Below are 15,949 nucleotides of genomic sequence, written 5' to 3'. Positions count from 1 at the left end.
TAAATTTTTCAAATTTTAGTTCTATGTAGATGGAATTCACTCCATGTATAATGGTTGTTGCCGTGTTAGGCAGACTTTTTGCATACTTATAGGTTGTCAAATGCAACTTTTGGTTAGGCATTACACGACATGTGTGCAAAGAAGTTTAGACATTGAATAAAGTGACAGAGCGAAATTATGTTGATGAAGTGTTGAGAATAGCTAAAGAAAAGAGGCGAGAATTGCAAGGGAAGAGTAGAGAGAGAGAGAGAGAGAGAGAGAGAGAGAAAGAGAGGGGGGGGGGGGGGGAAAGAGTGGTATTCTGGAAGTATTTCATAATATATAGAATTAAACATTTCAATTGTTACACTATATTTAATAATGAAAAGCCATCAGTAAGTTACTGCATAGGTGGCTGGTTACACAAATTGCTCAAGAAGACAATTGTGCAAATCCCAACAAAACAGAGTTTAAATGTATAATTGAAATCTCTCCACATTTATCGAAACTAAAAATATCTTCAGAATACCACACCTAGATTTCAATTGAAAAAATAATTACCGGTAGTCGAAAATACATAAAAGTAAACCTCATATGAAAGAATTTCAATTTATTTTAACCATGATTGGTAATCGGCTTACCATACAGTCACTATGTTGAACACATGTAGCTGTTCTCACTGCCTCTTTCAATAATTCTAAAACCAAAATAAATAAATAACCCTAAGCATAAACTAGTATAAAAGTCTTCCTGATACGGCTTTTCAATGATGCATGTTGGAAGAGCTATCAGTTGTATTAATTCCATTCAATTTAAATTTAAAATTTGGTCAGAACACTGCAAGAACACATTCAATTGCCTTTCTCTTTTTATTCTAAAAATGTTTTCCAGAAACTTCAAGGTTTTGTTCTGTAACATCCAGACTCTAGCACCGTTCAGGCTCCCAAGACTAGGTGGACCATATTTTGTTTTCAGTATCTATTGCTGAGGCAGTAAGAACAGGCCCTTCAAAACAGACCACATTAATATTTACAATATAGTACATCATAAACACGCCTATTAAAATGATTTGTATACAGTGATTGGGCTATGTAGATCGTTTCCTGATCTTGTATTTGCCTTTCTGCATCTGTGTGACGTAAATCCTCATCTTCTGGTTGTCAAGAGTCTTCTTTACCCAGATCTGTTGAGAAATTAAAAGGAGATTGTATTTTAATATGAATCTTAAATAATGTACAAAATCACTTCTTTGCTCTGAAGTAATTATTATATTCAATTATATATCAAGAATCGTAAGAATGTTCTAATTGGACCGCCAATCAAATTTTAGTATACATGTAATAGGATTTATAATTATAATTATTTAGACTCAGATTTTATTGATTTGATTTGATTTGATTTATTGGTTTCTGCATCTTTTTTTCATCATACATTTTCATGGACATAATATGGTTTGATACAATATTTTAAGTGTATATAATTTTAAACAGATAATAAAACTAGATGGAATTTTGACTGCGCGCAGTCGAAAATGATGCCTCCGCCATAGAGCAATTTAAACAAGTTTGGAATTTAAATCTCCAGTGGTTCTTGAGATATCATGATAACAATCTCAATGTATGGAATTTCATAAGTTGACCTCTGTGACCCTTGACCTTTGACCTACATGCTCCAAAATTTAATCAGATTGTCTTCTTATGGTGATACACACTATCATTAAGTTTGAAGTTTAAATCTCCAGTGGTTCTTGAGATATTATGATATGGTGATACATACTATTATTAAGTTTGAAGTGAAAATTCTCCAGTGGTTCTTGAGATATCGCGATAACGATCTCAATGTATGGAATTTCATAAGTTGACCTCTGTGACCCTTGACCTTTGACCTACGTGCTCCAAAATCTAATCAGATTGTCTTCCTATGGTGATACACACTATCATTAAGTTTGAAGTTTAAATCTCCAGTGGTTCTTGAGATATTATGATAACAATCTCAATGTATGGAATTTCATAAGTTGACCTCTGTGACCCTTGACCTTTGACCTACGTGCTCCAAAATCTAATCAGATCGTCTTCCTATGGTGATACATACTATCCTTAAGTTTGAAGTTTTTACATCTCCAATGGTTCTTGAGATATCATGATAACAATCTCAATGTATGGAATTTCATAAGTTGACCTCTGTGACCCTTGACCTTTGACCTACGTGCTCCAAAATCTAATCAGATCGTCTTCCTATGGTGATACATACTATCCTTAAGTTTGAAGTTTTTACATCTCCAATGGTTCTTGAGATATCATGATAACAATCTCAATGTATGGAATTTCAGAAGTTGACCTCTATGACCCTTGACCTTTGACCTACGTGCTCCAAAATGTAATCAGATTGTTTTCCTATAGTGATACACACTATCACTAAGTTTGAAGTTTAAATCTCCAGTGGTTCTTGAGATATCATGATAACAATCTAAATGTATGGAATTTCATAAGTTGACCTCTGTGACCCTTGACCTTTGACATACGTGCTCCAAAATCTAATCAGATCGTCTTCCTATGGTGATACATACTATCCTTAAGTTTGAAGTTTAAATCTCAAATGGTTCTTGAGATATCGCGCTAACAAACTCAATACAAGGAATTTCATAAGTTGACCTCTGTGACCTGTGACCTTTGACCTACGTACTCCAAAATCTAATCAGATCGTCTTCCTATGGTGATAAATACTATTCCGGAGTCTTAAGTTTAAATCTTAAATGGTTCTTGAGATATTGTGATAATGGTCAAACGGGACGGACGTACAGACGGACAACCCGAAAACATGATGCCTCCGGCACCACCTTCGGTGGCGGAGGCATAAAAAATTAAACAAATATATTGAATGCATAATTAACATACATTAGATGCAGGAGGGCTACAGAAATAAGCAAAGAAGATTAACAAGCCTCAATACAAATCTGAAATACTCTTTAAAAAATTTAGTAATTTGTTTTGAAACAAGCAATATATTCCATTGTATATGAAGGATCATAAGAATATTCTGCTAATAGGACAATAAGTCTACTTCTAATGCAGTTATTTGCATGATTTCTTGAGATTTTTCCCCAAGAACTGAAGGAGAAAAAAAAAGAAAAAATCAGTTATCATGGGTTACCCTTTCACATGAATCATCCAAGTCAAACCACATATGTTTTCCACTTATAAGAGATGGTCTGAGATACTGGTCTCACATACATCCCTTTAGACCCTCTACCATAGCGTTCCACGTCACTGCACCTTGTCAGAAAGGTCAAAGGTCACGTATCTAACGGCTGACTTTTAAACACAGGTTTATCATTCATTGCATGTAAAACAATGAAGGAAAAAAAAAGCCACTTTACCTCAATCTGCCCAATGGAGGTTACAATTGCGCTGACTTTGCCCATGTCCTTCGACTCCACATAGACATTCTGGCCTCGATGGAACCAGCGCTTCTCGTAGAACAGTTTCCCATCCTCGATCCTGACGTTGTACTTGTGGTTGCTACTGCTTCCTGTGGAGTGGCTGCCACTGGAGGTAGTGGTGGTGTTGGTGCTGCCAGTGGCACCAGTGGTAGTGCTGCCGGTGTTGGTGCTACCGGCAGCGTTGCTGGTGGCACCGCTGCTGCTGTTATGGTTATGATTGCTGTGGTTGGAGTGGGATTTCATACCGGTCTTTGGTTTCCAAGCTAAACAGAAGTAAACACAGGTAAATTCAATTGGGATAGACTTGTAAAAATAATACAACAAAAAACTCATAATTTAATGCTGTTGAACAAGGATTGAATAGAATTCATGCACATGATAATGAAATCAACAGGATATAAATGCAATATGGTAAACAATAGTAATATACTGCATGGTTTCATCACAAACAGGGCACAAATAATGAACGTAATAATCATGTGTATACATACGCAAATATAAGCAATGTTATTGAAAAATTTGTCAGGTGTAAATTCCATTGTTGGGGTAAAGTGGACTGATTTAGAATTGAGGCGTGAACAGAAAAAAAAGGTGTCTCTGCATAGTACCTGCTGCATAATTTCTACCAGAGTACATGTTCCAGTATCCTTTTGTACAATATTAATCTTTGAACTTGAAAAGTAGAGAAAATGATATGCCAAACTGACAAAATTAGCTTTCCTCCAATAACATATAAATTGTAATAGGTAGTGTAGTGTGTGGAAAAATGTAATAAAGAAAACAGCATCACCCATTTGCAAAGAAAGAGCTTATTCAATCATTCATGCAGTGTGAGAATTTACAGACATTGGGTTAGTAGAACAATTGTCAATTAGTATTAATCAATCGTATGTATACCATATTGAGAGGGTATAAAATCAGCTGAAATTCAAATGAATGGGTTACAGTGAATAAACAAACAATGTTATACAGTTATAGGAATAAGAGCACATCACCAAAGATAAGAATTAAAAAAAGGGTAAAATATGATAGCTTCTAACCTAGTAGAAAACTAATCTAAAGCTCAATGCAGGGATATCTGAGTTTATGATTCTAGGCTCAAAACAAATCTATGGAGGGAAACGTCTCTCTCAACAATTATGATGGAAAACTTCAAAATTGTCACTAACTTTCAGAACATTATTCCCACATTTAAAGTTATACAAAATACTGATTAAGCTTTTAATGCCACAGATTTTCTAACAGTCATTGCATACATTGCTCAAATCTTGATTCTCCCTCTTTGGAAACAGCCATGCATTTCGTATAATACTTTTGTATTATTTATTCACTATTATACTTTGTAATAGTGTCAGGTATGCATCAGCTGCAATTCAAATGTCTTTGAAACTACACCCCTCTCACAAGTTTACTATTTCATCAGAAATATCTTCACTGGCTATTCATCTAAGTCTCTACATGCGAGGCCAAACTCATCAATGAGGGTATGAAAACATTCCTTTTGTGCTTCAAACAACATGTAACCATGGTGACGTAAGGGTTATAAGAAGGCGGGCCAAGAACTTACAAGCTTTAGGTTTCCAGGATGACGACTTCTCAGCTGACTTCCGCATGGACCCTGCCAAGATAAAGGGCACTTGCCAGGCTAGTTTTTTTTCTTTCTTCTATTTTACATTTCCCTCAAAAATATTTCCCCATCAAAATGTCATACCCAACTCAACTGTTATACCTCAGTTATATAATATCTAAAGTTTCTCTGAAAGACCAGAACAAAATGCAGTAAATTGCCCTCAAACTACTTTTGCAAATACGCGGAAAAATATGAGAAAATGAAAGGAAATGGAAGTAAGAAGGAAATTGTAGCGCACTAAATCTGTGAGTTGTAATATCGGCTGCTGAACAACAATTGAGTGTGAACACATCACAAACAGTTCAAACTTAATGTTCTTCTGTCTCTTGATAGGCAATATACACATTCGTGATGTGCACTACACTTCAATCATTCCAGAGCTGCCAACCTTGTGCGACCAAAAAAAGGAACCATGATGGCAAAAAAGAGGAATTCAGTAAAACGACACTTACAACCACGCGCGACACACTTCCAAAGTAGAAATGTCCATTCCTCATGCTGTTTTTACTTATCCATATTAGGACCTTAAGTTTATTTACAAGTACGGAAGGTATTTATTTATTTTTTTTTGTTGGTATTATCAGCGTTTCATGCTTTTTGAGAATATTTTTCTCTTCAAGTATGTTTTGACCTTAGTTTTCTATTGAATTTGTGATCAAATCAACTTTTTAGGGCAACAATTTGCCCTAAAATGTTGATTTGATCACAATAATTTGCTGTGCGGTGTGTAAATTAAAAAAAAAAAAAAACACATTTTATGAAGAAAATAATGTGGAGAAAAAAACGGAATAATTCTGGGAAAAACGTAATGGTTGGCAGCTCTGTCATTCCATTTAAATGCAGTGAATTTGAGGCAGTTTACTGCATTATGAATAAGGCTTTAATAACGGACAGAAGAGCGGGATTTTTAAACAAGTAATTTCCCCATGTAGCATTTAGACCTCCTCTGTAAAACTAACCTATTGTAGCTCCCTTTGCACAGCTTATAAATCTTACAGTCCTGTCCAATTACCTGAACCTTATGTTGTTAATCAACCATCCCTATATCCCATTACAACAAATGCACACCCATCAATAATAATATCGGAAAAATGAGGAATAGCAGTGAACAGGGTGAAGAGTATAACAGCTCACTCACTCACTAGCTGAAAGCTTCATAAATAAGCAAAACAGTGAAAATGAGAGCACACTCTGAAAGGCTTATAAGATGAGACAAGATACACCACTTTTAAATATCTGTTATGTTGCCACACCACCAGTGCATAATATGTTTCTTTTTTAAATTCTCATAGAATTGAAAATAGAAAGTGGGAAATGCACAAATTGTGTGATGTTTTTCTTTCAATTTCCTGCCGAAGATATCATATTATCTCTATAAAACAGAGAAGTTATATCAATTACTGACTTTTACTGAATCATGTCTCCCATCCCTTCATCTGAATTCCCCCAAGTGGTTAGTTGAATTGAAAGACACGCAAACAGCTTCGGAAAATGATTTATAAGTTTGATGTGCCATGTAATACAAATACACCCTTTACCATGTACATGCAGTTTATACAATAAAAGTCACCAAGCAACTGGTTTGTATACATACCTGATTTCTTTGTGGTCCCACTCTTGTTCTGTTTAAAATGGAAAAACAGCACAGAAATGGTTTAATTCCATATCTATTATTTTTCCATACCTCTCATTTATATTCAGTACAGTCATTCTATGATCCTATCCAAACAAAATATGAACAATGTAGTCTGTATAAACTGTTCTAAAACAAAGGCACGGTACAATACAATTACAATACTGCCGCTTATAACATACCTAATTGATAGGGTAAAGTTAAGGGGAGGCGCGCTGGCTCAGTGGTAGAGCAATGTCTCTTAACCGAGAGGTGCCGGGTTCGAAACTAAGTCGCTGCGCACGTACCCTTTGGTAAGGCATTGATCCTCATTACCAAGTCCCTCGGAGAGGAATTAAAGCCATCTGTCCCCTGATTGCATACTTACAAGCATACGTATGCTTTCTTAGCAGTCAGGTTAAACAAACAAACAAAAAAACAAAGTATATGCTTAGAAAATCTGCAAGCTTATGTCTTGAACACCTAATATGTGACATTTCTTTTCTTATACAGTAGGTTGCGGGTGCACCATGTGTGAGAGAGAGAGAGAGGTTTGAGGGGTCTTGAAAAGGACTCTGACTCTGTAATCTTTCTTGGAGGAGTGTAGTCCTGAAAAGGACCGTTTGTTATCCTTCTTAGCATATAGTTCTCAGGAGAACTATAGTGCTTCTTTTAAATTCTACTAAGAGTTCAAGTCAAATGTAAATTGGAAGTTATAAGAAAAGCAAAGACACTATAAAAAACTAGATGGAACTTCGACTGCGCGCAGTCGAAAATGATGCCTCCGTCATAGAGCAATTTTACAAACCAAAACAGAAGAAATTTTTCGAATTCAAGTTCAATTGTAATCCATTAAAGCTTATCTGCCATAGTTTACAGGAGGGATTAGAGCGCCCTGCAAGGTCTCTGGACAGGTGGTTATCTCATCAACTCAGCTCTCAGTTAACATAAGAAAAAGAGGATCATGGGGGACCAATGGTCACCGATTAGGCATTGTTTGTTATATAGAGGGCGCAAGTAGCTACAAGTAGTGCAGTGGGCCTTTAACAGGTTCTCAGAATATTGTGATTACAAGCTATTTTTGCATACATAATGAGCCCATGACCTTTGACCTTGTGACCCCTACATCTAATCAGTTCATCGGCTCTGCAAGTAACATACAGTCATACATGACCTAAGTTTGGCAGCAATCCATCAATCGGTTCTTCAGATAACGCGATCACGAGCTCGTTTTGCATACATAATGAGCCCTGTGGCCTTTGACCTTTGACCTCATGACCTCAAAATCTAATCAGTTTTACAGCTTTGCAAGTAACATACATGACCTAAGTTTGGCAGCAATCCATCAATCGGTTCTTCAGATAACGCGATCACGAGCTCGTTTTGCATACATAATGAGCCCTGTGACCTTTGACCTTTGACCTCGTGACCCCAAAATCTAATCAGTTCATCGGCTCTACAAGATACATACATGACCAAAGTTTGGCAGGAATCCATCAACCAGTTCTTCAGATAACGCGATCACGAGCTCGTTTTGCATACATAATGAGCCCTGTGACCTTTGACCTTTGACCTCGTAACCCCAAAATCTAATCAGTTCATCGGCTCTACAAGATACATACATGACTAAAGTTTGGCAGGAATCCATCAACCAGTTCTTCAGATAACGCGATCACGAGAACGGGACGTACGTACGTACAGACGTACGTACAGACGTACGTACGTACGTACGGACGGACAACCCGAAAACATAATGCCTCCGGCTACTTCATAACGGAGGCATAAAAAACCTGTAAGTTTCATAACATACAACATGGCTGTTCACTAACATTTTTTTGAAGGGGATCAGAATTTGACTTTTGAGAGTCTGGATGCATGAGCCCCATACAGTTGTAAAATATTTAGTCTAGACGTAAATTTGGGTCACCCATATGTCCCAGTTATATATATATTGATGCCAAGCCCAGCATACAATATATATATATATATTTTTATTTTTTATTTATTTTTTTTTGGGGGGGGGGGGGAATTAAATTCTTCAAAAGAACATGAATAAAATTATATGAAATTATATGGAAGGGTTTATAAATGAATATGAAAGGAATTATATAGAATTATATGGAAATGTTTATAAAAGGACATACCTTAGTGAGGGCCTTCAGATCTGATGCAATCTCCTCCTCATTTAATGTATAGCAGAATGAACGTACATGGCAGTTAAGGAGAAACATATTCATTTCAAATGTATGATAGATCTATAAAAAAATACCAATAGCTTACCAGTATCATTTGGAATGTTAACAAATATTAGCTATGTTAAGTCTCTCTCTCTCTCTCTCCCTCCCTCCTCCTTTCCCTTTTTATTTCAAATGTATGATAGATCTATAAAAAATACCAATAGCTTACCAGTATCATTTGGAATGTAAACAAATATTAGCTATGTTAAGTCTCTCTCTCTCTCTCTCTCTCTCTCCCTCCCTCCTACTTTCCCTTTTTATTTCAAATGTATGATAGATCTATAAAAAATACCAATACCTTACCAGTATCATTTGGAATGTAAACAAACATTAGCTATGTTAAGTCTCTCTCTCTCTCTCTCTCTCTCTCTTTCTCCCTCCCTCCTTCTGTCCCTCTCTCTTTCTCTCTCTCCATCTTTCTCTTTGTACAAGTATATGAGATATTGCCCTTCTGGCTCTCTCTCATCAGATGAAAGCAGTCTCAAAAGGATATCAGGAGTTGGTTTCCTTCTCTTCTCTGGTAGAGGAATAGGGTCATTGGGTCTCCGTCGTAGCTTCCTTGTGATCACTGGCTTGATCTCCATTGAATCTGGTTTGGAAAAAAAGAAGGAAAAATCAGAATTAGATGCTGCTTGTGAGTATCGGCTTTCATGGTGATGTAGATATACAGTAGGCTTGCGGATGCACCATGGGAGAGAGAGGGAGGATTGAGGAGTCCTGAAAAGGACTCTCGGTCATCTTTCTTGAGGTTGTGTAGTCCTGAAAAGGACTGTTGGTGTAGTCTTGAAAAAGACTGTTGGTTATCTTTCTCAGCTTATAGTTCTAAGGAGAACTATAGCGCTCGGAGATGATGGGTGGCGGGAGTGGCTCGACGTTTCGAACAGGTTGATTATCCGTCGTCAGGACTTCTCAATCCTCCCTCTCTCTCACATGGTGCATCCTCAAGCCTAGTGTAAAATCAGAATTGTCATGACTTTCTAGAAAGATCACTCAAATAGTTTTTTTTTAAATAGCTGTTAAACTATAGTGGTCATTAACATTGGCAAATGTGTTGCTAAATCTTACTTCAATTCAATTTAATTTATTCAAGTCCATTTAAAGAAAGTAAATTGAAAATACATAGTATATCCAGAACATATGTTTATTCCCATAAGGTCAAGATTAAAATCTGTCGGTAGAAACAACCATAAAATCAATGATTTCTGCCAGAGAATAGGGTCATGGTGATGATTCTAGTGACCAAAGTGTCCAGTTATTGTGTGAAAAGAAAAGAACCCTGAACAACTAGTTTTTAATCTATACCTGAGACAGAAAGTAAGAAGGACAGGTAAAAGGGTGAGATTTGGACATACCTCCTGTCAGCTCCATAGACTGATGTTCAATCTCTATCATCCTCCTTCTATCATCCAGATCTAATAACAACGTCTCCATGAGATCCACCTTCTTCACCTAGAACAAAGAGACATGGTAAGAGAGATTAGTAGACAGATGGATAGATCAAACAAACTACAGAGTGCAATGACATGTAATTATGGGACTGGGACAAGTGAGAGATACCGGTATATAAGAATAGGCACTGATAGAAACAAAAAAGAGTAGATACATGTAAGTTAGAAAATAATTGGATATGCATAAAAAAAAGTGAGAATTAAATTGCGATGAAAATGATGAATGGTGTTGCCATGTTCAAATTGAATAGGAAGAATAGGAAGAAGAGGAAGAGGAAGAAGAAGAGGAAGAAGAGGAAGAAGAGGAAGAAGAAGAAGAAGAAGAAGAAGAAGAAGAAGAAGAAGAAGAAGAAGAAGAAGAAGAAGAAGAAGAAGAAGAAGAAGAAGAAGAAGAAGAAGAAGAAGAAGAAGAAGAAGAAGAAGAAGAAGAAGAAGAAGAAGAAGAAGAAGAAGAAGAAGAAGAAGAAGAAGAAGAAGAAGAAGAAGAAGAAGAAGAAGAAGAAGAAGAAGAAGAAGAAGAAGAAGAAGAAGAGGAAGAGGAAGAGGAAGAGGAAGAGGAAGAGGAAGAGGAAGAGGAAGAGGAAGAGGAAGAGGAAGAGGAGGAGGAGGAGGAGGAGAAGAAGAAGAAGGAGAAGAGTAGAAGAAGAAGAAGAGTAGAAGAAGAAGAGTAGGAGGAAAGAAATAATAATGTCAGTTGGCTGAAGATCTAAAGCATGACTGAAACCTTTCCAATTTGAATGCTACAAAGACTACATTGCCTGAAATCTGGTATCACTGACAAAACACCCCTTCACAGATTCCTGTCTAAAAAAATAACTTACCTCAAAGTCTTTGCCAGCATTCTTCTGATCTTTCAGATATTCTCTTTCCACAAGCTCCATCTAAAACAAATCATGCAACAATAAATCAATGTCAAGACTCACTTTTCACTTTTAATTTCTCTTTTATTTTTCTGTTGACTGTTAGTTGACATGCATCAATGTCATAGTGCACCAATGTCCTTTAGCAACACATGAAGCTACATTTTCCACTCTGTACACAGGTACATGTAAATAGGTCATTGGTAGGAAATGCTTGAGCACCTCTCCATGGCAGTTCGGCTTTGAGGAAGTTGAGGAAGCATAATAATGTGGTACTTCTGCTAAGTGCTGTGTTCAGTCAAACCCGTCTATAGCAACCGCCCAAGGTGGTCTTTATAGACAGGTGCTTTTTGTAGACAAGTTCCTTTAGTTCATGTTTCAATGAGAAACCATTTTCAAGGGAAACAAAAATGTGGTCTCTGAAGACAGGCTAAAGCAGGCTTGACTGTATTTGTATAGTAGCTGGCTGCAGAATATAATTAGACATACATGCATTATTGTTATTACTAGATTGTATTATCAAATTCTTCTACTACAAAAAATGAAAATTACACTGTTATAATCTAATCAAGTCATTCTACTTTGGAATGTTATTCCTTGAGCCACACAATACCATCTTTAATACAAAAAAAAAAAAAAAAAAAAAAAAAAAAAAAAAAAAAAAAAAAAAAAAATTAGAATTTGTGTTGGCTAAACTGCAGCAGCATGTTTTGTGCTTAATGACCAAAAGAAATTTGCACAGGAAAATTAATTACCGCCCGGCCATCAATAACTCTTTAACCAGGATATTTTTAGTCACATCTTGCATTTTGATATTGTTGGAAATTTTTGTGTGTTGTTCTTCCCCACTGTGTTTTGACAATGAACCAAAAATACAATCACCTGGCTTCTCATTAAAAATAAAAATCACGGCAAGTTTCGATCAATACTTTAGTTTTTAAACAAAAAGTAAACAGGTTTACAAGAGAAGAAATATCCTGACTTGCCCTGACATATCAATGATAAGTAACGTATTCCCATGAACTTTAGCATATCAATGTCAAGGCTATTGTAGCATACCTCTACTTGCTTAGCAATCTCTGCCATGCGTAGACGCTCTTTGAATTGTTGCTCCATCTTCTTGAGTTTGCGGTTGAGTTCAGGGTGTGTGCCATCCATCACCTGCTGAAGCTGCTTCTTCAGCGTGGCCAATTTCTCTTTGTAAATCCTGTTGATGGTCAATTCAAATACAGAATAGAATAAAAACAAACATTTTATCAGAAAGATCATTGATTCTTTGAAGAAAATGACTACAACACTGAATGAAAAACAATAATATAATAAAATAACAATGATATTATAATATCATAACATCATATTAACATCATATTAAATATTATAAATAATATTACAAAATAATATTGAATAACCTGTATCTATTCTTTCATAGATTACTCTTCATGTCTTTGCTACTAGAAGCCAATATTACAATTCTGGAAATGGAATTTTCATCATCAAAGAAATGTGATTGCATATTAAATAATAACATTCACATCTGTGCCCTGTTTGGTATAATTTTTTATCAATAAATAAGTGTTATAAGCTACTGAAATCCTTATATTTGATTGGCTTTCAGCAGATTTGTCATAGATCAGTGACAGTTCCTATTGATCACATGTTGTATTATGAAACGGGACCCTGTTGAACAAAGATGATGCAAAAAAAGTTCAACTTACATCTCTTTCATCTCTGTGTATTCCTCTTCAAGTTTAGCTGCATCCGTTTCACTGGCATCCTCTGTATCTAAACATAGTGCAAATTGATATTTCACATGAAGTTAATTAAAGTTTACTTAAAGGGTGGTGCATTTAAAGTAGCTCACAGTACACTAATCACCTAATCATTGCTAACGTTTAAATTTCACAAATAGGACATACATGACATATTTATAATGCCTGCAAAGTTCTACAGAATTTGATGTTGGCTGCAAATGGGACATACATGTAGTACCTTTAAAGTACTGTTCTATTTGGATTTACATCATGTATATGTGTGGTATAGTTTTTACAATATTCGATGTTTGTATTAACGAAAATAACTCAAGATATACTAACAATGTGTATTAATGAGATGTTCATACATGTATGCATTAATTAAGTTAACAAACTGGAAATACACAAGTTGAACCAACAAAAGTGAATTAGAGATCTAAGTGTTTGTAAAAAGGTTATAAAAGAAACTTGCAAATAATGAATAATGAAACAGTTGCCTCATTATGAGCTGAAAAAAATGTGACAGGAAACTCCCAATCAAGTTTCATTGGCCTTATGAGCTATAAATCCTCGGAAAGACGCGGACAACCCATTAAAGTAGACGGTGAGATGGGGGTATTTTATTACGCGCAATCCGTTTTTCACATTGCCAGCACGTGGATCGGGAACCTGAAACCAACAGAGCGCCAAAGAATAAAAACGTCAGCAAAAATGCAGACAATCCTTGTATTTTAGGACACATTGCGTCTGCGTATAATAATAGGGTGTCTGAACGATTTTTCAATTTTCAATTTGGGATCGTTTTTCACCATTTTTGTTGGATATTGGAATAAAAAATGTAATCAGAATAATATCTTTCAAATTTCAAGACTCACCGATGTTTCTATCAAAAGATACAGCCCCTCAAAAACTGTGCATTATTCATAGCATTTTGGTCAGAATGGACAGAAAAGTGGTTCACGCAGAGTTATAATTTCTGCTCAAAAGCTGCACAGCTAATGCACAGCACGATATGCAAAGCGTGGAGCAAGGGTATTTTCAAACTGTTGTAACAAATGATCCCTTGGGACTAGAGAAAAAATAAGTGCATGGATTCATTCTTTACAGCTGGCCCAACTTATCCCTCGGGGGGGCAGTTCGTGAAATTGATAAATCTCCGAGTTACCATGGAAACGATGTTTAAATCGCTGTTTTGAGCAAGATATTTTTAGAATTCCGGGGGTGGCCCCCTATGGGGAATATGGAGAAAAACCTGCTCTTTCATATGACACCACATTTATTGAGTTTCACCTTCAGGATCATTTGTTATAAAGGTTTGAATTTCAAATTTTTTCATAAAATCATTGACCATTTAGCATGAGCGCGCAATGCACATGGACTGCATAGGGATGTGTGCAATCTCTATGGGATGGATTTTAGCACACAAAACTGAGTGCGCGATCAGACACCCTAATAATAACCTTGTTTATGTGGACGATCCTCATTCTCGGACCAGCGGCGGCGCCCCTACTGACAAGGATATCTTGTTTACTTTTAGTCTCGTTCAGTTCACACAAATGATGAATTATTATTTGGAGAGTCCAGTCATACTCATACTCATAGTCATAGCCAACTCTGAAGGCATTTTGCTATGTTTAATGTTTGTCGGGTGTGGCCTGTGCTGTGGTGGCTGTGGCAGTGTGGGAATGACTTGTGAATAAGAACACATTTTGGGATTTGTTTAGTTTACATCACTCTTCATGCATGGCCATGAGTATAGCCGCCAATTTAAGGCTGGATTATCATAATATTATAACCTAGCCCTTAAGGAATAAGGCTAACAAACCATTCACAAACTCTGCTTAGCTCAACTAATATATATCGCGCTCAGCTGCTCAGCTCATCAGCTCCGTAAACGGCGCGGCGCGGTGAAAGGCCTAGGCTAGAAGCCGCTGTTGCATGTATCGGTTAAGCGCGACATAGACACGGGAAGCCACCGGCCTGGCTAATGTGCAATGCTGGACAGTGCAGTAGACGCGGGCTATTTACCTTCGTCCGATTCTTGTTGTGCCGTCGTCCTCTTTTCTCGAATATCCTCACTGTCGCTGAACTCATATTCTCGAGCCGGATCGACGCCGTTCGGCAGGGATTTGTTCCCTAACATAATGCTCATGTCTGGATGAAAATTGTCGATGAATCAAGAAATTATTTGAATTAATTAAGTCAGAAACCGTTCATCAGCGAGACAGCTAGAGAAACAACAATCAAGTGAAGGGGAAGGTCAAGAGTTCATTTGGCTTTAAAGAGAGCCTAATTGGGCGAGAAGCGAAGGTCACGACGTAGTACTTAGTCTTTACTCCAATGCTTTTGCAAATCTTTCATATATAACATAACATCGAAAAAAGGGAAACATAATCAATTGAGGATCCAGGGTTCTAAAAATAATCAAAAGAGATTAGTAAGAGAGGAAAATTGTTATCATAGATCTACTCCTAACAGTTTGAAAACATTCAATTTTGGGAGCGATTAATAACTTTGCCATGAGAAAAAAAATTCTATTTAGATCTAGACTCTAGATCTAGACTAGTCTACATTAATTCTGAAAATATATGCTTTTCCAATAATAAATACATGTATATAGATCTACAACAAATACACCCCAGCGCCACACACAGAAATTGTTTTGTAAATTGTATGCCCTTTATTAACTAGGACTGTCAACTATATAGTTTATTTGACTTTGAAAAATATTTAATATGGTTATGCAATATGCAGGGAGTTATTCTTCTTATTATTATTATCATTATTATTTATTCGGCAAAAAGAAGAAGAAAATCATTGAATACAAAACAAGAGTAGGCCTAGAATCTATATGGAGTTGGAACGCTCATGGGTTATGCGTCAAAATATGCACATCCTATAGGAAGAAAATGGAGCATCAATATTTCTTGTATATATTTGTATATTTTCTCAAACTCCGAACACAACTTTAGACTTTCTTATATATAAAGATC

At 36.3% G+C, this 15,949-nt stretch overlaps 1 protein-coding gene across 2 annotated transcripts; it reads right to left on the bottom strand.

Moving 5' to 3' along the window:
• Positions 1-563: 563 nt before the first annotated feature.
• On the bottom strand, positions 564-15,230 carry LOC100893545 (sin3 histone deacetylase corepressor complex component SDS3). 2 transcript variants are annotated; one of them, XM_030992302.1, is made up of 11 exons: positions 14,985-15,230; positions 12,921-12,987; positions 12,265-12,412; positions 11,167-11,226; positions 10,250-10,346; positions 9,391-9,486; positions 8,805-8,866; positions 6,643-6,670; positions 4,986-5,036; positions 3,356-3,681; positions 564-1,162 (listed from the first exon to the last, which is right to left on the bottom strand). In XM_030992302.1, the coding sequence occupies exons 1-11, from the start codon at positions 15,106-15,108 to the stop codon at positions 1,067-1,069; spliced, it is 1,155 nt and encodes a 384-aa protein (XP_030848162.1). In that variant the 5' UTR covers positions 15,109-15,230; the 3' UTR covers positions 564-1,066. The 2 variants fall into 2 exon arrangements, with proteins under 2 accessions (XP_030848162.1, XP_030848163.1); XM_030992303.1 differs by lacking the exon at positions 4,986-5,036.
• Positions 15,231-15,949: the final 719 nt, after the last annotated feature.

This window comes from Strongylocentrotus purpuratus, unplaced genomic scaffold (assembly GCF_000002235.5).
Source record: "Strongylocentrotus purpuratus isolate Spur 01 unplaced genomic scaffold, Spur_5.0 spur5_scaffold_2, whole genome shotgun sequence".
NCBI lineage: Eukaryota > Metazoa > Echinodermata > Echinoidea > Camarodonta > Strongylocentrotidae > Strongylocentrotus > Strongylocentrotus purpuratus.
The sequence above is the reverse complement of the archived record's forward strand: the minus strand, read 5'-3'. Positions and strand labels throughout refer to the sequence as shown.

Bases quoted from the DNA above. Each gene is read 5' to 3' on its own strand.
- LOC100893545 (XM_030992302.1), bottom strand. From the start codon at position 15,108: ATGAGCATTATGTTAGGGAACAAATCCCTGCCGAACGGCGTCGATCCG. The intron at 12,413-12,920 runs GTAAGTTGAACT...GACCATCAACAG, and splicing joins TACACAGAGATGAAAGAGAT to GATTTACAAAGAGAAATTGG. The intron at 6,671-8,804 runs GTATGTCCTTTT...CATTTTAAACAG, and splicing joins ATCTGAAGGCCCTCACTAAG to AACAAGAGTGGGACCACAAA.